The sequence below is a fragment of the Diabrotica undecimpunctata genome, chromosome 1 (genome assembly GCF_040954645.1).
Source record: "Diabrotica undecimpunctata isolate CICGRU chromosome 1, icDiaUnde3, whole genome shotgun sequence".
NCBI classification, from domain to species: domain Eukaryota; kingdom Metazoa; phylum Arthropoda; class Insecta; order Coleoptera; family Chrysomelidae; genus Diabrotica; species Diabrotica undecimpunctata.
The window spans coordinates 120586873-120610544 of record NC_092803.1 but is presented as its reverse complement, the minus strand read 5'-3'; the positions used below and the strand labels follow the sequence as shown (position 1 = coordinate 120610544).

Genomic DNA, 23672 nt, shown 5'->3' with positions numbered 1-23672 from the left:
GAAGGGCAAAAAATGTCCTGTAGTAGGCGGCGTTAACGACATTGGATACACCAGGTGTTTGATACTCGAGACAACCCTTAATTTTAACATGGCTCTCTGTATCTAGGTGTCAGGCTAAGGTGACACCTAGATACAGAGAGAGTAAAGGAAATAAGACGGTAGTTCATTTAATTAAGCTTGGAACAATACATTAAAGCGTCGCATTGATTACCACGAAGATTTGAGAAACAAAATAAACGGTTGATTTAGTCTGGGCCATCACTGTATCATTTATTTAAAGATGCGGTCTTTAAAATTGCTCGGACAGTAACAATTTTATTGGCTCTCCATCGTCACATGATAATCTGAATTTTGTGCATAGATTTTAAAATATGGATGTTAAGCAATATGGTTTCAACCAGACTCTTCCATGTTGCCTCTTCCGCTGTTGGAAGATTTTCATTCCGTCTCTCTCTAGACCAACCTTTGTTTCTTCTTTGGATTGGTGACTTGCTCGTGCTATTCTTACTATTTTCGTTTCTGCCGTTCTGTTAGTAAGAAGGCTACAAAAGGATTGCGAGGTCATAAAGCACATCAAAACAAGAAAGCTGGAATATTTAGGCCACATTACCAGAGGTGCGAAATATGAAATATTAAGGCTCATAATGCAAGGTAAAATCAAGGGTAAAAGATCCATAGGAAGACGAAGAATTTCCTGGCTGAGAAACCTAAGAGAGCGGTATAGTTGCAGCTCAGTAGATCTTTTTAGAGCAGCCGCCAATAAGGTACGAATAGCTGTGATGATAGCCAACCTCCGATAGGAGAAGGAACTACACGAAGAAGTTCTGTTAGTATGCGTCTTCCATTCTTCCTCTCTTGAATCCACACATTAATTTATCGTTTATCCTGCTCATGCTTCCGATATCATTACTCCTTATTTTGCCCATCAGTGTTTTTCCTGTTATTATTCTGAGAAATCTCATTTCTTTTTAAAAATTTTTCATGTTGTGCTAGTTTCACATCTTGTTTCTGCTACTGTTCGTTATCACGGGCTGGATTTGTTTATAGTTGTTGTTGTAATATGTGTTTTTTCTATATATCATGTCGTTGAGGAATATCGCTGTTTTCCTTGCTTTTATCACTTGTTTCCTCACTTCTTGCTCAATATTACTGTCACTTCATAACTTAACCCCAAGGTATTTAGATTTTAAGTAAATATTTTCATTAAATGAATTTGCCGAAAATTGCATAATTTTTTTTGGACTTGGTCTGAACAGTTGGGAAAAGGTCAAATTTTAATAATTTTTATATCGAAAGTTCTAAAAAGTATAATAAGAAACAAAAAAAAATGAATAATAAGTGATAGGCTATTTGGAATTGACAATAGAAACAGCTCATAAAATACTAAATTGTAATAATATCACATGTAATGAAATAATTTTAATTATTAACAGGTTTTTGCTGTTATATCATATAAAGATATATATTAATATTGCTAAATAGTCAAAATTGGTGCATCCGTCGCTGTTTTCGAAGCTTATTTGCTTTAATAACACGTTTATGGCACCTGAAGTTCCTTTGGCTGTCCATTTTTTTTAATTCCACGTCATGCTAATACTTGCTATATTTGACCATGACTGAAATAAAACTGCATCAGCTTTTCTTCATTTTTTGCTACGGAACGGAACCACTTTCGAAAATTTCAAATTTTCGAAAGAAAATTTAAGTTTACGAGTGCTAATCGTTATTACCAAGTTTGGGTATTCGTAGAAATATTACTATATCATATCAATTTTTTTAGACATTTATTGACGTAAAAATCTATTTCTTTTTACTTGTTTTATCATCTCATGCAATATTAGAATAAATATTAGTGGACTTAATAAGCATGACTATCCAATTTTACTTATTATTTCAATGTTATTGTTTCTATATATAATTTTATTTCGTACATATATATTCTACTATTCTATTCTAAACTCTCAGGTTTATGATATTCAACAGTACTTATCTGTTGTATATACTTGGTTGTTATAGCAGGTGTATTACCTCTGATAATTCTACGCTGCCGATGGTGTTTTTATGTCTATAAAACGTAGGTATGCTGATTTGTTGTATTTATATTGCTTTCTCAGATATTTTTCTAATTACAAATACCGCATCGTTCAGGTTCTTCCACTTCTGAATCTCTTTTGTTTGTCTGATAAGTAAACAATTTTCTTAGTTTATTTTTCATTACTTTTGAAATGCTAATTTAAGAGTTTTGGAATGGTACTTACAGCTTTATTGCTCCATAGTTATTTGGCTAATTTTTTTCGCTTTTATTAAAGAGGCATAATAATGCCCATTCTCCGTTCCTGGTTTACAATTCCGTTTTTGCTGAAATTCATTCCATTTTAACTTTTCTTAGAGTTTTTTTAGTTTGTTTTTTGTTATTTGCGTTAATTATGTTCCAATTGCTGTTCATTCATATTTGGTAGTATGTTTGTATGTATGTATCTATCATGACTTTCATTTCCATTCTTACTCTTCTTATTAATCTTCAGATCTATTTATATAATTCGTAAAAATAATGTTCCATTTCTTCCGAGAATTTTGTCTTCTTTCTTCTATCTTTAATGTTTTCTTCTTTCTTACTATAATACTATTGTATCCCACTGTGGATATTTTAATAATCTTTGTTAAGAAAATATTGTTTGATTGACACTTTTGTCTTGTGTAGGAAAAATAATGTTCTTCATCATCTTTTTAAGTAATTTTTGTTTCTTTGCCCTAATCTGGACTCATTAGGACTAGTTTTTTTTTTCGAGTCATGTAATTTTTCTATCTTTAATTTTGTTTCTAATATTGGTGATTTGTTCCGATGTTTACACATATTAATATTTTGATGTATTTTTCTTAGACCTAATGTGTGATCACTATCCTAAACTACGTACGTTTAGTACTTGTTTATATTAATATTATATGCCAGTAAAGGTTAAGGATACTTCACCAACAACCCTATATCGTGTATACTTTATTAATTAATGAAAATATTGCAATTTTTTAATTTAATCAGGTTATCTATCAAAATTACTTGTTTGATTTTTGACCAGATATCAAATAAATAAATTTCCTTTTTTCTTCTTTTAGACTTACGTTTAAGATATACATCAGGCTGGAATTTGTTAGAACGACCCTTGCTGAGCGATTTACAAAAATTGGTTACCTTGGACCTATCTTCAACTGATATTCATGATGATGAAGTAATTGCTATTTTACAAGGAAACCCCAATTTAGAAGTTCTTAATTTAGGTATGATCATATATTAATAATATAATAATATAATAATATAATATAATATTAAGTTTATGCAATATTTACAAAATATCGTCTTCTTCTTCCTATGCTGTCCCCATTGACGGAGGTTGGCGACCACATTTCTAAAAGTTTCTCTGTCTTTTGCAACGTGGATTAATTCGTCTACAGTCATGTTTGTCCAGTCTCGAATATTTCGCAGCCATGACTGCCTCTTTCTACCTATTCCCTTTTTGCCATCGACTCTACCCTGCATGATGACCTGCAGAAGACTATATTTATCATTTCTCAGTATGTGTCCAAGGTATGCACTCTTTCGTACTTTTATTGTTCTCAACAATTTTTTGTCTCGACCCATCCTTCTCAGCACTTCCTCATTGGTGACCCCCGGTATATCCAAAGTTCAAAGTTAAAAAATATAATCTTATAAATTACAAAATTATAAACTTCTCTATTTCCGAATTATTATTTATTATATATATATATATATATATATATATATATATATATATATATATATATATATATATATATATACCTATTATTATTTAATATATATATAATATATTATTATTTATTATATATTATAATAATATAATTTATTATTATTTCTTTCCGTGGTCCCCTATTTTATCGTTTTTTCAACTATTCATTTTTATTCAACCTATTTGTTTTGGTCTGCCACTTATTTTCTTCTACATTGATTTTTCCAGCTCGTCTACGTTTGTTACTCTTTTGTTTCCTACTCTTTCTGTATGTCCTAACCTAACATTTGTATCTTGTTTATTTTTTATATAGCTCATTACAGGTCTGTGTGAATGAGTATCGTATATTTGTGTGGTCACTTGGTAATCCCCAAAGAGTGGTTGCCGCCTACGATCTAGTGCCTTGTAGTCTCGAGAATAATTGTAGACTGTTTCAGGTTCTGTGCCACAGAGTCTGCATCCTGCGTTTCCGTGAAACCCCATCATTATGTGTAGCTATCGATTACCAAACGCTTGTCCAATTAAGAAGCCTGTTACGACTCTAATCTGATTCCTGCCTTTTTCTGTAGTATTTATTTGCTTAGCAATGTTGTTACTTCATTATAGAGATTTTTTTATTTCTTCGTTTGTTCTTCGTTCTTCTCCATTTAGTGTAGGTGTTAAATCTTCTGTAAATTTTGAACGTATTTAGCATCCATCTCTATGACAAATCTGTGGTATTATATTTTCACATGCTTATGGTATCGTAGATTTGATTATTGTGTTGTAAATTCTTATTTTTGTATTGGGTGCTCTTGTGTTTCTTAGTCAAAAGTGAAAGATGGCGCATTGGCTGGATCGCATCCTGATGCTCTTTCTGACATTTTCAGCATATCATTTATGTCGTAATTCCTTTTATCTTTTCTGGCTTGCTTTGTAACTGCTATATTCTTTTCTTTGTTAGAGCTAGCTTAGCGCTAGGAAGAAAGTATTTTCTTTCTAGCGCTACTTTCTAGCGCTAATCCATCTTCGGTTGCTTTCTTTTGTAACATTTATTATTTGATTTTCTTTCTTTTTTTTGTTGTTCGTTGTGTTAGGGTGATTGATTTTCTGGTTTCTCTTTTTTCATCCCATTCGTTTCGTTTGCAATTTTTGATATTATGTTCTTAAAGTACTTCCACATTTATTCCAATTATTTTATAAGACTACTCGTACTCGTATGAGTATATGAATATTTAGATTTCTTCTAGTTTTTATACTAAAGGGTACTGATACAAGTATTTACGCCAATATTATTTGGCATTTACGTTCTTGGTGTACAAAAGTATAAGTTACGAATTGGTTTGAGTGTAATATACTGATCCCTTTATAACTCACAAAAACACAAAAAGTTTATTGTAGGACGACAACAATTGATATAGTGAGTGTAGTTTTACCAACTGGTTTTTCTTCTTCTACTGGCTATTTGATTTTGTTACGAAATTTCTGTGCTTTTCAATTGTAGACGTGGAGAAGCCATTTTTTCTTAAAGCTGTGCATTTCCTCGCTCTTATGTTCCTCATATGTCTGTTTTTTAGATCTTGTGATTAGGGATTTGATAACCGAATGTAATTGTGCAAGATGGTGGTTTAAACTCGCGTGCCACCCTCCTATATCGCATTTGTTCGTGTATCAATTGTTAAGGTCCTAAGGACCTTAATCTGCTAAGGTCGTTTGTTGATGTTTATACCGATACTTATTTTTTCCCAGTTCTTAATATTATAGTGATCGTATATTAATTGATTTTCGCTATTGGAATTATTTAAAATGATTACCTATACTCCTATTTGTTGCATTTGATTTGTTTTTAAATCACCCGTTACATCACGGTTACACAACGTTTTAAAATACATCTCCATATCGCTATCCTGATCGCCAAATCCTCGGAAGTTAATTTTCCATTCCATCACTATGTAACTACCTCTATAAGGTTCTTACCCCAATCAGGAGAATCTCCATCTCGATAGTAGTTTATTTCTTTAAAGTGCGGATATCCTGAATTGTATACCGCATATTCGAGTGTCTTTCGCCAAAGAACTTGTTGCTTTTCTCAACATGCACAACTTATGTCTACACTTTTTTTGATATAAATTTTGTAATTATTTACAAAGTTCCACTTACAAAAAACCACCAAAAAAATCACCAATTTTTCCACACAAAGTTTGAAATACATTCCAACTTTGACAGTTATTTTGACCGTTTTGATTAAGCATATAAATATTGCACTTTTGACTAGTGTATGCATAAATAATTATTGTTTTAGATTTATGTCAAAAACTCCAAAGATTAGATGAAATAGTACAAACTGCAGTAGAATATAATAGGAAGCTTTCCGCATGGAGTTGTTGGAAATCGTGCTCTATAACTCCTGAAGGTGTTAGGCATTTAGGCAGATGCCATAACCTTAAAGAAATCGACCTTGGATGGTGTCTAAATTACAAAGATCCAGGAGATTCCTTAACTATTATTGCGCAGGGATGTCCAAAGTTAGAAAGGTACTTCATATGAAGATCAAAAATTAAGATTTCAAATCGATACTAAAAAATAATTCCATGGCTAAGTCTATATGTAGTGTAGTAATGAGAGATTAACCTTGTCAAGAAATTTTTCTTGAACATTTCTTTTTATAGGATTAGAAAGAGTGAAAGAAGAGGGGTCCATCTTTTACCCATTTCTTCCACTCATTCGGACCTCCCCTCAGTTCCTTAATCTGTTAAAATGTTTCCGGTCTTTTTATCCAGATTCTCTGGATCTGTTTCATTCACCTCTTTCTAGACCTACTTGTTCTTCTTCTTCCCTGTCTTTTGGCTTCTATCACTTCCTATATTAATTAATTTTCGTCTATTCTATTTATGTGTCCCTACCAGTTCAGTTTTCTTTTTCTATTGGTTCCTGTTTTAACTCGTTTCTGACATTTTCGTTTCTTCCCTAATCGGTTTCTTCTTTTCAGCTATATTTCTCAGCTGCTTCATTTCTACTGCATTTATTGCACTTTAAAGTTTTCTATTTATAACTCATATCTCTAGTATTGTATATTTCCACATGTAACCACAATTTTAATTTAAAATAAGTTTATTTTGACGTTTCGATTTCGTATTCTGAGAATTTTACTATTGTTAATATTGTTATAAATAAATATCGTAATAAGTATTTTGAGAATGATTTCCGAAGTGGATTAGTGGGTGAGTTAGTGGATAATTAAGATAAACTTAATTAACCGCTAAAAATTTTCTTTCAGGCTTACTCAATGTCTATTTAACTAACTCAATGTCTACTAACTAAGAGAAGAGTTTTAGATGACTGGCCTTTTGGCTTTGCCAGTGCCATTAACTTAGGGAAAAAAGAGAAGAGGTATAATAGGAGGGCATCTTTCTCATAGCTTTAATATCAACAAAGATATTGGCAAGGTAATCCATTGTATACTGCATTCTTAAAGGAAGTAGCATTGGCACTATAGGCTCAATATACTACCACATAAATCAATAGGTAGCGTCTTCGGACGATTTTGTACTTACAACTGAACTAAGTAGAGCAATTTTTATTAGACTGAAGAAGGGCAGGAATATGGATTGGAAATGAATAAGGAAAAACTAAATATAGGGTACATAGGGCAGTCATTTAAAATAGCTAACCCAAATATGTATTATAATTATAATTTCCGGAGTGGAAATCGAAACGTCAAACATTAGTTATAGTCCAGTATATGACAGTTTTTTACTCAGAATTTTTTTATATGCATAGATTTGCTTCAAATTTTGACAGTAAGTAGAAAATATCTCAAAGCTTTAAGCGGTAAGTTTTTCATGAACAACTTATAAAAAATTTATCTTTGACATAAAATTAATGTTTTTATTTTGAGAACGATTTCCGACGTGGAAATTGAAACGTCATTAAACTTATTTTAAACTTCAAATTGTGGCTTATTCCCATTAATTTTTTTAGTTTTTGATACTTTTCCATCGGATCTTTGTTTATTGTTTTAAGATTTTGATTATTTAAAAATTGTATTGTTTTGTTACATGTTATATTCTATTTTATCTATAACAATAGTAGTGTTACCTTTGTCTGCTTTTGTAAACACTGTGTTGTTTTGTATTGATTTATTTTTAATTGAAATGCCTGTTTAGCTCTCTTTGTAACGGGACTTCATAGTTTCACTGTACACATCGGTAATATATTTTGCAATGACTCTTTTTTCGATATTGTTCGATATTGTTGGCAGTTTTATTTTGTTTAATGCTGTTTCACATTCTACACCTAAATATTTTAAAGTTTTTTTTATTGTTATGTTAAGGCAAAATATGTAATTTATGTAATTGTCTTCATTGTTTGCCTGTAATATCTTTTCAAAAACCATCAATATTTTGGCGCTATTCTAAACATTGTGTTTTTAAGACACTGAATAGAAAAAGGTTAACGTAATAGCTTTAAATTCTAAATGGATCTGCTACTTAGATTGTCGTACGCTGGCGTATCAGATTGATCTATGGATGAACAGTATGGCAAGAGATGAAGCTTGTATCTCGGTGTAACTCACTCTATAGGTCGTTACCTGACCGCTAGATCAATCTATTATTTTATAATTATCGCTCTAGTGTAGGTGTCACATTTATACTTCCGCAACATGGTTTCGTTTTTCTCATTTCCTATTAACTGTCTAAAATTTAATACCGTACCACACCAGACCAGACCATAGCTTGTCTTACGATGATCTTATATAATTGTTTTCGTGGAATTTTTCTGTCATACAATACATCACTCTACACTCTTTTCTAAAAAAAAAAAAACACTCCACAGGTAGGTTTACAATGCGGGACTTCTTTGTAGTCTGCAGTAGTATTTGTAGTTATGCGGTAGTTTGTTCTAAATTCTTGTTGTTGTTTCAAAAATAGTACCATTTAAATATTAAGTCTCCAAGGTCGGTTTACATAACAATAGAATGCGTAAATATATCATGTTTAAAAAATATTAAAATGTATCATGTCCTTTCTTATTGACCTACTTGAAATTCTAACCGAAAGTAAATATCTAAATTTAACTCTGATATAAATTATTAATTAATTTAACGGTTTGTTTCCCTCATGTTACATCATTTTCTGTTCTCATTATATGACTCTGTGCAAGATATTTTCGTATATCACTAGATTTTACCGATTTGTCTAAACATACATAAAAAATATAATTTTTCTTAATATTTTTGTAGGTTGATATTATCTGCATGGAGAGGTCTTAACGACGCTTTATTGGCGCCTATTATAACCTCCTGTAAGGAACTTAAACATTTGGACATTTTAGGAAGTAGAAATATTACAGGCCATACTTGTGAAAAAGCACTAAGATTGCTACCCAAGCTTAAGTTATTGGAATTGTGTTATTCTTTTTGCATTACACAGAACGAGGTAAAACTTAGTTATATATTATGACATTAATTTTAATGTGACTCCAAGTATGACTAACAGTCTATATAAAAAATAATTTTAATGATTACACCCAATGGTACAAACCTAGTCAGGATAATTATAGAAAATTTTCTAAATTAAATCTTTCTAAATTAAAACTAGTATATAGTGGACAAATATAAAACAAAAGGTGTACAACAGAATCTAGTATCGATCTCTTACGTGACAATAGTCCAATCTTATTATGTAATTGGCAAGTTTTCTAACTTTTAGATCTGTCTATAGGTAACGCCAGTGTTAAATATAATATTTAATTGGATTATTTTAATATAAAAAATAATATAAGGTAAATAAATTCTATTTTTATTGTCTTATTTTTATGGATTTTCTTTTCTCGTATGAAAAGTCTTGAAACTTGGTATAATCGTTTTCATCGTTCTTGGCGTGTGCGTGTAAAAACACTTGCAATAAGTTGTTTCATCTGTCTTTCCTTGTCTAAGCTCGATTCGTTTACCTCCTCCAGTGGCGGAGTAAAATGTAGCATGTCAAACGAAATAATAGTTATAAAAGAAAATTATAAACTATTTTTCATTAAATTTCTAATAACGGAATTTACGTATAAATTGCGAAGAAGTATTTTTCTAGCTTGCAGTACAATAGGACAGGATATAACGAAAAGTACATTTTAAAAGGATTTTGAAATATACCCAAAAAAGTGTTAATTATTTAACCATCTTTAATTAAAAAATGATACAGATTTTTTAAGTTTTAAGCACTGTAGCGAATTCTGAACTGTTACAACGTACTGACCTTGATTAATTAGCTAATCAGTCAGCGTCTTCACTGGAACTGTCTTCATCATTGGAATCTTCCGCCAAATCGATGATAATCCTACTTTCATTTTCATCATATGTGACCGTTTTTGCCCAGTCATCCTGAATTAATTTTTCAGTATGGTTAACACAACTCGCCCACACTGCAGGTGTTGCCTCAGCTAATGCATCACCCCAAACTTTTTTCACTGTTTCATCTCCACGTCCATGTTCTCCAATATGACGATCATAGTATTGTTTAAAAATGCCCCAGACCAACTCAATCGGATTATATTGACAGTGATATGGAGGCAATCTCAAAACCTGATGCCCATGTTCTTGGAGTAGCTCGTCTATAACGTACCTGGTATTTTGTGGTTTATTCTGGCGACAAAGACTCAATAGCTCTGTCTTGCCCGAATCGTCGTCAAAAATAACTTTTTTTGCTCGTAACCATTCTTGTAAGTCCGATTTTTTCCAACTGGCATTCGGTAACTTTTCTATTAAAGAGCTAAGGTATGAGGCATTATCCATAATAATTAGAGATGGTTCCTCCAACATTGGTATCAGCTTTTCGGAGACCCACTTTTTAAAAGACTCTTTATCCGTAGAATCATGATAGTCTGCACTCTTCGATTTCGTAGAAAACAGTAATCCAGCATCTTTACCAAATCCTTGCCTACTTTCCGTAAAACAACAAAGCGTTTACCTGTATTTTCGTGTCCTTTTCTGATGCTTTTCACACAGTCATCTTGCCAAGTACGTTTATATGCCCTCTTTAGGAATATCCATGTTTCATCTAAAAAAAAAACGAACTGAAGTGGGCTTGGACTTAAAAAATGTCTCATATAATGCCTCAAAAAATACAGTCGTTTGGAGACAATACATGGTTTCTCACATAGCACTCGTCTACTATTTTCTAGTTTGTATGAAAACCCACAGTTTTTCATAAGACGCCACAAACTTGTATCAGAACCGTCATAGAGATGCGTGTTTCTTAATTTTGTATTTAGAACTTTAATTGTAACGTGCTCTCCTTTTGCTTTCATGCCATACAGTACATTTCTAATCTCTCCTTTTATAGTATCGCTGACATCATTAGTCTTTTTTTTTGTACATTACGTGACTCTCCTGGTGTAGTAAGAGCTGCCCCTGTCTTGTATTCACTCTTTATTCTTGTCACTGTGCGAAGACTGATTTTCAAAGCGTCCGCTACTCGTTCATGTACCGATGATAACGAAAGCAAAGGTCCGTTGTTTTCTTTTTCTTTTTTAAAATACTCCAATAAATGAACTACTCATTGTCGCATTTCTCCTGTTATCGTTTTTCCTGGCATTTTTTTTATTAAATTGAACAATTAGTTATTCACAACAAAAAATAATAAGTAAAACTGTTCGGAACAAATTCCAACAATGACTGACTAAAATCGACTAAAACAACATAAAATATCAATGGTAATTGCTACAATTATAAACCTATTAGCCAGCTCATTCAAGAACAATGCCACAAGTCATTATTGCAATGGGTATCGGAAGAGAGAGAGTTAATTTATAATAAACTGGAATTTTTAAGGTGTCGAGAGTATTATTTTATGTAATGGAATTCCACACAGTAAGAGCTCAAACTATTAATTAATTAAAAACTGTTTACTTATAAAAACTATTTCATCAGCTACTTCAAACCTGCACAGATCAGGGTAACATGTTAAAAAAAAACACATGTATTTGTAAAGAGGCCGAACTTATCACCGACACCGTATCGGCCAAACGCATCGGTGTTATTGCTACAATACTGGGAGACGTGAGTGGTCTCTTCATTCCCTTCTCATCGCACTTTACCATGACGAACGCGACTCGCACAATTGAATTACGCATCTGTGTATCAAAGAGAGACGAATATTAAAAATTCCGTAGTAGCTTATTTCAGGCACACGCCAAGAACGATGAAAACGAGTATACATAGGTTCCGGTCTGTACTATATTTAAAAATACTTTCGAATCCTCCGTTTGATTTATCGACCCCGTTGTATCGGCTTATGATTACTTCTATTTATCTAACAATTCAACTACTTATGCTTACAATATAAAACTATCTGCCAACTGTCAAATGTTGCCCTCTGAAATATACATAAATGTCGCCCAGCAGCGAATAGGACGTTGCCAAATCTAATGGAAATTTCGTGTTACGGGGAACAGGTCATTCGTAAAAAGATTGAATAAGTAACGGTCGACGCTAAGTCTGTCACGAGAGAATTATGTATTGCAAACTATTTATACACTAAGTAAATTTAGATTCCGTAAAAGTGAAAATGCTTCCTTGTTTACTCTTCTTGGTGTCCCAAGGTGACAACCAGTTTAACAAATACTGTGGTAAAAGATCTTTCTTCTATCAATGGGTAGAATCAATTCGACTGTATATTATCAACAGAAATGTTCACTGTCGAACTAAAGTAGAACAACAAATTTCTCTTTACTATTTAAATGGGCAAATAATCTATCCGATGATTTTTGATTAAATTTATTTCTATAGGTGTGATCCCTAAAATTAAAGCAGTATTTCATAACATTATAAAAATTAAAGCAACAAAAGTAAAGCAACAAATTGTTTTCAATAGTTTTTTTATTTTTCGTATTACAACAAACCACATTAACAAATTTATAAATAGTAATAGTATCAAATAGATTTTTTACGCATCATTGTTTATTACTAGCTGACAACGTCGCGGTATTGAGGTAATTAATTTTTGAATAACGTTTTCTGGACTATTTGTCCAAATTTAATTGATTTTCTTTATCGACGATGTTTTATTTGGAAACATTTGTGTAAGGAATGTGCAGGTAATATGGTCAACTTAAGAGGTCTTTTGTCTGTATTTGGGACCAAATTCAAGTTTTTTAAAGAGTAACTGTTATTACAGTTATATGGGTGATCTGTCATCTAGGTATATATTTATATTATATTTTTTTATAATTAAAAAACTACTGCTATTGGCCACATTACCAATATAGAGTTGGCAATATGGCCTCTCTAAAGCAAATTAATTTTATACCTAATTTTGAAACTTAACACCTAATACTGTAACATAGTTTCAGAATGTTTAACAGTTGCTTAAATATTAAACAAATACAGTGCAGAAACTTAAAAATATATTATTTTTCACAATCAGGGAATAAGAATGTACCAATCTTGTCTTTGGCTATGAAACCCATGCACTCTTCATTGACATGAGTGCTGCATGCGCTACATAGTCTTATATCTGTCATTACGTCTTCCTTGCATAATTTGCAGAACCAAGATTCTTGTTTTTTGTTCCCTTCTTGTTAGCAGGCAAGGATTTATTTTTTTTTTGTTGCATTAGTTAATTTTCGTAGCATTGACGATTTTTTTACAATCTGTGATATCTTTTTGTTTTGTGACTGCTGCATTTTTTGGTGTTTTGAGCATATTTCGGAATAAGGTATTCTGGATGTTTGAAGAATCACTCTGATCGTATTCTGAATCAATAATTTCATCGCTGCTGGAGTCACGCAAACTAAAGGATGAGTCAGAATTGCTATTATCAGTGTACCGAAAGGTTTTTTCGGACGATTTTTCCGTTGAATATCCGAAGTAGAGGTACGACAAGAGTTGTTAGTATCAGTGTTCAGACAGGCTTCTTTTGAGCTATTTTTCGGTTGTAAGCCCCAAGTAAAATGACGCTATTTTTTTCCTTGCATGCCTGAAGTTGACGGGATACAATCATCTACTCTATTACAAACGTTAGTTACTGGCAATTTCACATTCTCTTTATCTTCCTGATGTTGGTATGTCACAATACTAGGAGCAAATGGTGTCTCTGGGATAGCTTTTGAGTTGCACGGATAAAATCTGTTGACAAGAACTCCGATTTTTTATTGGATAGTGTCATTGTTCATTGTTTTGTCCTAAACGATAGAAAAAATTACCCTAAATATCTGTTTAGTAATAACAGAATCTCTATGAATATAATAATATTTTATGACTTCATCATCCCAGTAATATTCAAAGGCTCTTAATACAGCTTTGTCCATTTGTTGGAGCTCATAATCAGTATTACTGGGAAAACACTGGGACTGATTTCTTGAAAAGTGTTGAAGCCAAACTGAAAACGTTTCAATAGTCATAGTTGTCTTTTACAGTCATTTGAGCATCAGTACCTGGAGGTAGTGAGTCATCCGATTTTGACTTCCTATGTTTACCCTTAAAAACCACCATTAGGGGGATTATTTTGCCATTATCTTCAGTGGCAACTTCGTTTTTGTTAATTTGCATTCGGAACTTTATATTAGAATGAGTTCCTGAGACAGCAACTTATTTTGACGTTTTAAATCACAATGTGTTGCTCTTCTTTTATTTGAGAGTGTATGTATTTAGAAAACGAGATTAGATCAGACAGAAAGTTATAGTGTATTTTTAATACGTTTTGATTTAATGTAACTGTTTTAATGTTTTTGTTGTAGGTAAATCTTTGGCGGCGGCAATATCCTCATGTGACCATTCAATTTTTTTCATTTGAGCACATCAATCAATAGTTCCACGCATGGACGAAGTAAATGCTGGTACAAACTTGCCTGTTCTATTGCCTTACGATTAAAACCGTTAACAATAGTAAACATAAAAGTTACATAATTAAATCAGATGGTTTGTACCAGATACTCAACAACTGTATTAAAAGTCATTAAGATTTTGATGCTGATAATAACAAGTTTGTAATTCTAAAGGAATGTCTGTGACTGTAAAACTGTGATATCGAAGATGGAATCAAAGTAGAGATATAATAAAGTGACGGATCACACCTTTCTAGCACCAGTCTGATGATATAGTGACATCTGTACCGGTTTTTCACATCATATTTATTTCATATGATGTGACACCTTAGGAATTCCTCAATATATTTTACATCATAAATACATCACTTTCTAAAAAATATTTCTTTATTATATTATTTATTAAGATGCATTTTTAAAACTATAAATGTTACCCAATATGTTTAAATTGTTTTTGTGAAACATTAATTTTAATTACTTATAAATTATGTACATTATCAATTGTTATATTCAATAAAAAATATTTAAAATTTTTAAACATTCTTCTATAGTTGTTGCTTCTTTGCTTAGCAGTACCACAGGTCTTCTAGAATCAATGTATGTGATTAAATTTATATGGAGCAATCTAATATGCATCCAAATGAATAGTCCCTTATTAGTCATCAGAGAATAAGTGCTAACCAGTGAGCTGATGAAATTGCTAAAACGGATCAGCTACAAAATATTTCGGTTCAGAGCTGGACTTAGCCGGCTTAAGTAAAAAACACTTGGGAATCAGGCTTGAATCCGAACACACCATAACTACTACTACGGTTGGTACACCGAGTTGAAATTTTCAACGTCACAAGTTTGATTTACACCACTCAAGAAAAAAATACAAACCTCCCTGTATATGCTGTAAAACACGTCTATTGAAAACTGCAATTCTATTTGTCTTTGTAATAATGGAACTATGATATTTACAATATATTATTGATTATACAGATAACGACATTGTTTTGTAGACCATAGGAATTAAGATTTATTGCAATCCCATCTCTAGAGTATATATTTATTATAATGCTCTAAAACTAATGTTTTGGTTATTTTTTAGCCTTAATAGCAATACAAATAAATAAGTAAGTAAATAAGTAATATGCTTTATTGTCACTGAAAATTGTAAAAATTTTATTGACAAAGCTTATAACAATAAGACAAGAAAGAAGAAAAAAATCGGAATAAGAATCGTTTGTACTTTTAAATAAAAAAAAACAATAAAATTCTTTCAAACTTAAACATAAAAAATACTACCTAATTAAGAACCTACAAACTTCGTAAAATGTACCTAACAAAAATAAAAATTAGGAAAGCAGATTAATGAATTAAAGGCTCAAATATTCCACCTCCGTGTGATAAACAGTAACCAAATCTGTCATACAGATTTCTCCTCATATTTTGGAGTAGGGCTGGTGTAATGTTTGCAGAGCAATTCGACTAGGTTTGTGGCCCTTTCAAACTGATGCCTATAAATGTTTTCTTTGAGAAAACCCCAAAAAAAGAAATCGTTAGGCGCTAAGTCACAGGATCTAGCGGGCCATTTAATTATACCACGTGTACATGTATCAGTCGATCAGGAAACGTTTGATTGAGGAAGTCAATAGTTGCTCTAGAGTTGTAAGCCATTCCAACCATTCTGTTGGAAATAAACCTGAAAATTAACGGGAAGGTGTCGAACTGCCGGAATGATCTCATTCTGTAAAAGTTGTAAATATTTGGGCCCGTTTAGGTTTCCATCGATAAAAAATGGACCGACAATATGGTCGCCTAACATCCCAGTCCAAGGTGCTTATTTTTCCGAGAATAATACCTTGCAACGAATGGATTGTGTTTTTTATGTAATGAAAATGAAGATTCGTCAGAAAATAAAATATTTTTTAAAAAGTGTACATTTTCATTCTGTTTATCTAACATAAATTCACAAAACTCCATCCGCCTAAAGTTATCTTCCGGAAACAGTTCTTGGTTGTATCTTAAAACAGTGATACCCATTCCTTTTGAGAACTCGCTGGACAGTTCGAGCATTCACGTTAACTTCCCTAGCAATTTGTACACTATTGCAGGGATCACTAGCTTCCAAAAAAGCACAAATATCAATATCCCTATTTTGACGCTCCTCATCGACAGGTCTAACACGTGTTTTATTACCTTCATGACACTTTTTACAACTGTTTACACATCCCGAAGTAAAATGGTATTTTTAACTGTTGTAACACTTGGTGGGGGTCTATTTTCGAAGGCAACAATAAATAAATCAATTATTTCGCGTATCGAATAACCCTGAAAGTACCATGTTACAAGTTGCACTTTTTCTTGGACGGTAGGTATACAACGAAATAGGCATTTTATTAATTATTTGTTTATTCTTCAATATCAATATCCCTGTTTTGACGCTCCTCATCGACAGGTCTAACACGTGTTTTATTATGGTATTTTTAACTGTTGTAACACTTGGTGGGGGTCTATTTTCGAAGGCAACAATAAATAAATCAATTATTTCGCGTATCGAATGACCCTGAAAGTACCCTGTTACAAGTTGCACTTTTTCTTGCACGGTAGGTATACAACGTAATAGGCATTTTATTAATTATTTGTTTATTCTTTCAGAACTTCGTTTGAAGTTTTTAATGTCAATTAGACAATTACGACAATTCGTACCTACTGTGAAATGAATGTAGAGGTGGAAACGTGTAACATGTCACAGCGATTACCATTGTTTTGTATGGTCAATAAAACAATGTGGTGATCTGTATTATATAGTATGAACATGGTTTTTTCAACTTGGATGTTTTAAATTATTATACTATCGGTGTCCTCGGATGAACATAAGTCGTCACCTAAATTAATAATCAGAGGTTCGAACTGCTGTTCCAACATAAAATCTAGTTCCCATATCTTGGATATAATACCATATATATGATTACGGCATTCTTCCCGGAATTCGATGTAACATTATTCAATGCTTCATTGAAAAGTACTTTTACGTCACTTAAATTAAAAGTCGTATTTTTTCTTACACCTTCACCTTTTACTTGTGCCCGTATTAGCTCAATGGGGTTTAAATCACAGCGGTAAGGTGGTAATCTAAGCACACATCTACCCAGTGATTTAATAATTTCATCTACCACATATTTTTGTTCTGTAGGATGATTTTTGACTAACTAGTTAGTAACTCTGCTTTGACCATGTCGTCAGTAAACATAATATATTTTTTTAACCAATTTTGAATATTAAGCAATCTATATTGAATGTCAGCATATTTGTACTGCATTCTTGTTTATAGTTCCTGCGTTTGACAGCTTTTTTATTATCTTGTCTAGTGATAGAATAAATGGTACCGTTGAGAGCGCATCTTGTCTTACTCCATTTTTTATTTTTATTATTACTGTTCTTTTTCTTCCGGTGTCTATTGTTGCTTGGGAATCTCGCATTGTCATTCTATCATTCTTATAATTTTATTTGGCATATTACTCCCTTGTAAGTCTTGGATCATTTTTCTTCTGTTTAGTTTGTCAAACGCTTGTTTAAAGTCTAGGAAAAGTAAATGTGTTTCTCCGCCGTACGCGTATGATTTCTCTATCACTTGTTTTAGCGTATGTATAGCTTCTATCGTGGATCTTTCTTTTATGAAACCCTACTGGTAATCTCATAAACTTTAAATGTTACATTCAGTAACTTAATTGCTCGATAGTTTTTGTATATTCTATGGTCTTGTTTTGGGATTATCACTATGATTCCTTTCTTCGATTCGTTCATTCGTTCGATTCGATTAGTTCGTAAATATTTCTTTATAGTGCCTTCACACCGTATTCTATAATTTCTGCACATATTCCGTCTTCTCCCGGTATTTTCCCGTTTTTAAGTTTGCATATTTTCTCTTTAACTTCTGTATAGGTCAATTCTTCTTCTTCTTTATCTTGTTCCGTGTTTGTTATGGTTTTTCTTTCTTCTTGTTCTCTATCAGTTTCTTGATATATTTCTTCGAAATACTTCTGCCATGTTTTTGCTTGTATATATTAGCTGTCCGTTTTCGGTTACCTAGCTTTAAGTATTGGTACAATGGTTTTGAGTTGTGTCTTTTATTTTCTGTTTCTATCTCGTTCATAATTTCTTCTAATTTTTGATTTTTTTTCTGAATCCCAGACAATTCTGAATTGAGACATATGCTAACAGTGACTCTAAAGATCGAACGAAACTTGTTGTCCGGTTTTCCTGTCTCACGGGTGAAATGTTTCGGGAACCAAAAAAAGTCGCAGAGGGAAACCGTGTCAGACTCGGCCTTATGAAGCGATACTTACAATTTGAAGAGACTATCTATCATAAACTTTTTTGCCGACTTAACTAAATTATCTGGTGATAAATATAGGTCATTCAATGCGTCTGACGACTCGAACATGTCCAAAAAACTACTGCGACGAAATTCATAGATAACAAGCTAATTTTTTCAGGATACTTTCATTAACAGCAGCAAACACAACTTTTCATATTGTCTGACGAAACTTGTTTTCCCATTTTCTTGTCTGACGGGTGAAATGTTTCGGGAAAATTGGACAACAAACGCCCCAGAACCAAAAAAAGTCGCAGGGGGAAACCTTGTTACACTCTACCTAATGAAGTGACACTAAAAGTTTGGAGAGAGTATCTATCATAAACTTTTTGGCCGACGGGTACTCAACTATGTAGTGGTGTTTCTGGCAAAATATATGGTGTGCAATTTCTGGTTATTGTTACGTGTGAATTCACCAAACTTTACAAAGGCGATTCCGCCAAATGTTCAAATACTTAATTTACAGATTGATTCAAGTCGGTTATTTATTTGTATTCCGGTTCTAAGCATATGTAAAATATTTTTTAAACTTTTCTAAAAGTCTTTATTAAAAAACTTTGCTAATTAAAAAAATAATTGCTAATATTTTGTGATATGAAAATAAACATAAAAGGTAAATATTTTATATTTTAATTTTATAAAGTAGTATCACTAGCTCCGGGCATATTACAATCTTTAAGAATTTTGTAAAAGTCTGGTAGATCCTGTACTTGATCTTGATCCAGTGGTGACCATTGCTGTATACTAAGGGTTGAAGGGTAACCTAAAAACAATAATACATAAAATATTTACTTTGTGTCACATTTATTAACCAATGTATATTTTGATGTTAGTCTTAAGGCTTTATGGATATATTTCTATTATTTGAAGTCAATGCTATGGAGCCAAGGAAAAACCATCTATTAAGAGGTTCATTAGAGCCTACTTATTACCTAGTAAAGAGGAGAGAAAATGAAAAAGTGTTGTATGACGATGTGCCACTTGACTTCCTTCTCATTTAAAATTGTAACAGTAGTATTTATCATTGTTAATTAATCAGATTCACACCTCGTTTATGTTTTCAAGTGTTTTAATAAGATCTAACGATATGGTTTGCTTATATAGCAAGTGAGTTAGTCGTTAAGTTTCAGACCGTAAAATGCCCTATGTAGATCTACAAAGCAATATTACGCTACTTTTTTTGAAACCTGCTCCCAGAAAAGTTGTTTCATCATCATCAGTCTTGGCCTGCCTCAAAACATTCTTCCATTTTTTCCTATCGAGTGTCTGACTTCTCCATCCCCTTACTCTAATTTTCCTTAAATCGTCCTGCACATCGTCCAGATATTTGAGTTTAGGACGCCCCCCTTGTTATTCCGACTGATAACCTGGCCCACCCATCTTAAGCGGATTATTTTGATGGTTTTCACGATATCTGCATCACCAAAAAGTCTATAGAGTTCGAAATTATATCGCCTTCTCCATAGATCCTGTTCGCCATATATGGTCCTCAATACATCACTGCCCATGTTTCCGATCCATAAGTGAGCACTTTGCACTTTGTTGCTCTTGACATATTTTTCGCTCTAAGTTGAGGGGCCAGGCAAAAATAACAACCGTTAGCCACGTATATTCTTTTTCCAATTTCTTTAGATGTGTTGTTTTTGCAATCTACCAGTTACCCTAAGTAGCAGAATTCTTCCACCGTTTCTATAGTTTTATGTTGCACCTTGTTAAAAGTTATTTTGTTGCATTCTTGATAAAGCCGGCATGTATTTATTTTAGAGTGTTAAAACATAAGGTTTTATTTCCATAATAGTCCAGGTGGGATCTGTCGAAAAGCAGACCATAAGAATGGACATTTTCTATAGGAGTTTTATTTTTTTACTGGAATCACTTCAGGATGTACCTTGTACCAATAATCACGATATGCGATATTCGCAAACCTTGTGCTTAATTTTTTATTTAACAAAATCTAAAAAAAATCGAAAATTTTTTGCTTTTTGCGCCCATATTTTTGCCTATAACTCGAGAGATATTGCTCGTACAAAAATTTTATAGAAGGTAAAAGTGGCGTTTTTAATTTAAATATAATACTTGATGAGCTACAAATTAAAAAAAAGTATAAAAAAATTAAATATCTTTTATTTTTTTTTTTAGCCCTACACATAACTTACAATCTTCATATTCCGCCTAGAAAAATTTTGTAATACGACTGAAACGTGTGCTAAATTTCGTGAGGATCGGTTTAAAAGTTTTTCATAACAATTTTGCACACCACAGTTTGCAAAAAAAATTCCAAATTTTCAGAATTATGCTGTGCCCACAATAAACACTATAAGTAGTTGAAAATTTTACTTCTTATAAATAAAGACTTAATGTTGAAAAATTATAATCGGTCAATTAGGCAGGCCTAGGGAATTTTGTAAAAGTATAAACAATTTTTTCAAATTTTACGTAATTTTCCAATAAAATTAAATCTTCTAATTTAATAAATTATTAATTAGTATAAAACTGCTAAAATAAATTAATTTTAATATGTAAATTATTTTAAAATGGTAGAATTTTTTTCTGCAAATCTGCGGAATAGCTAAAATCAATAAAAACAGACAATGTACGAATTGGTGGAGTAATGAAATAAAAGAAGAGGTCAAATCCAAGAAGTTGGCGTGGAAGAAATATCTAGGGAACCAGAATGCAGAAAGCTATCAAAAATATAAGCAACAGAGGGCAAAAGTAAAAGACATGGTGATTAAAGCAAAAAAGAAAATCTGGGAGGATTTTGGGAATAAGCTGGAGAAGGACTACCACACTAACCAAAAACTATTTTACAAAACTCTGAGAAGCCTAAGAACAGAGAACAGACAACAAACACCAAAACAAATTAAAAACAAAGATGGCCACATCCTCTGCGAGAACGAAAATATTATGAACAGGTGGAGAGAATATTTCGAAGACCTTCTGACTCAAAAAGACTATAATAATGAAATAGACAACACTGAAGAACACCCATATGAGAACCCAAACCAAAACGAAATAACAATAGAAGAAATAAGAGAAATAATAATCAGGCTCAAAAGAGGAAAGGCAGCTGGCTATGATAAGATAACTGCGGAAATGCTAAAAAATATAGGAGAAAATGGAAATGAAATGCTTAGAAAAGTTTGCAATAAAGCATGGAATGAGAGCAAGATCCCAAAAGACTGGGCAGTGGGCGTTATTCTACCCATTTTCAAAAAAGGTGACAGACGAGAATGCAGCAACTACAGAAGTATAACTCTCCTGAGTATCCCTTCCAAAGTTTACGAACGAGTACTGGAGAAAAGACTTCTACAAGAAGTAGACCATAAGCTGAAGCAGTCACAGAGCGGTTTCAGGAAGGGAAGAAGCATCCATGACCATGTTTTTACACTCAAGCATCTAATACAAAATGCACGAAATACAAGCACGGAACTATACCAAGCCTTCATAGACCTCGAAAAAGCATTTGATAGAACCCCGCGAACCGAAATAGACAAAAGCCTAAGAAACAGAGAAGTAGACAGCAAACTCAGAAAAGCTATTATGAGCCTATACAAGAACACAAAAAACAGAGTAAGAACAGATAATATGGAATCAGAAGAGTTTAGAGTCAATGATGGCTTGCGGCAAGGAGGTGTACTAGGCCCCATCCTGTTCAATATTGTACTAGATGATGTAATGAAGCAAACTAGAGAAGAAACATCGAGAATATTTGTTGGACATAGAAACCTGGAAATGATACAGATAGCGGAGTGCGCATTTGCAGATAACCTCGTCATATTTGGAAGAAACGAGGACGCACTTAAGAGAAACCTCCAGATATGGAGAGATAAACTCGAAAAACGTAACCTGAGAATTAATGAAAGTAAAACCAAGGTCATGGTATGTGGGAAAACAGACCAACATACAAACATTAAAATCAATAACTATACTTTAGAACAAGTCGAAACCTTTAAATACCTGGGAGTGCAACTAGAGAGTAGGGGTACACAAGAAGCAGAGATAAACAATCGAATAGCAAACGCTCCCCGGATATATCACGCAATTAAGAGCAAATTCCTATCGAAAAAAGAAGTATCCCAAAAAGCAAAGATAGCTATCTACAACACAGTTTTTGTACCTATCTTAACATTTGGATGTGAAAGCTGGAGGCTCACCACCAGACTAAAAAATAAACTGCAAAGTATTTCAATGAAGTATCTAAGAAGAGTACTAGGGGTGACCAGAATGGACAGGATACGGAACGATGAAATAAGAGAACGCCTTAAAGTCCAATCAATAGAGAAGAAAATCGAAGAAGCCCAACTGAGATGGAACGGCCACATGGTAAGGATGGAGAAAAAAAGCCAAGTGAAACAAGTGTGGGAAGCGAGAAGAACCTTGAAAAGACCGAGGGGCAGACCCATGAAGACCTGGGACGATGAAATTGCCGCCATCCTAGACAGGAGAGGAGTCACCAAGGAGCAAGCGAAGAAATTGGCAAGCAACAAGAAGAATTGGAGGAAGTTTGTATATGAAACCTAAAAAGAAACTTTACACCCAACACCTTAGGGTAGAAGGGTTATTGATTATATATATATATATATATATATATATATATATATATATATATATATATATATATATATATATATATATATATATATTACAGAAAATATTTTAGTGAACAGCAACTTTGTTATTTTAAATGGAACACCCTGTATGTTACTGCATTTTTAGATTCTGCATAAGATTCTAGATAAAATTTGTATACG

The 23672-nt window shown here is 32.6% G+C and overlaps 2 protein-coding genes across 3 annotated transcripts in view; one reads left to right on the top strand and one right to left on the bottom strand.

Moving 5' to 3' along the window:
- LOC140452962 (F-box/LRR-repeat protein 4-like) overlaps positions 1-15086 on the top strand; it is a 61218-nt gene extending 46132 nt beyond the window's left edge. Inside the window, exons 10-13 of one of the 2 annotated variants that reach the window (XM_072547286.1) lie at positions 3112-3273; positions 6043-6274; positions 8983-9178; positions 14469-15086. In XM_072547286.1, coding sequence (XP_072403387.1) covers positions 3112-3273; positions 6043-6274; positions 8983-9178; positions 14469-14540 — 662 coding nt within the window. In that variant the 3' untranslated portion in view covers positions 14541-15086. The remainder of the gene's footprint in view (positions 1-3111; positions 3274-6042; positions 6275-8982; positions 9179-14468) is intronic. The other variant, XM_072547282.1, reaches the window with a different exon arrangement.
- A 4446-nt stretch (positions 15087-19532) lies between these two features.
- The window catches only part of LOC140440066 (probable inactive peptidyl-prolyl cis-trans isomerase-like 6), a 30550-nt gene continuing 26410 nt past the window's right edge, over positions 19533-23672 (bottom strand). Inside the window, exon 7 of the mRNA XM_072530336.1 lies at positions 19533-19681. Within this exon, the coding sequence (XP_072386437.1) occupies positions 19554-19681 (128 nt within the window). The 3' untranslated portion in view covers positions 19533-19553. The remainder of the gene's footprint in view (positions 19682-23672) is intronic.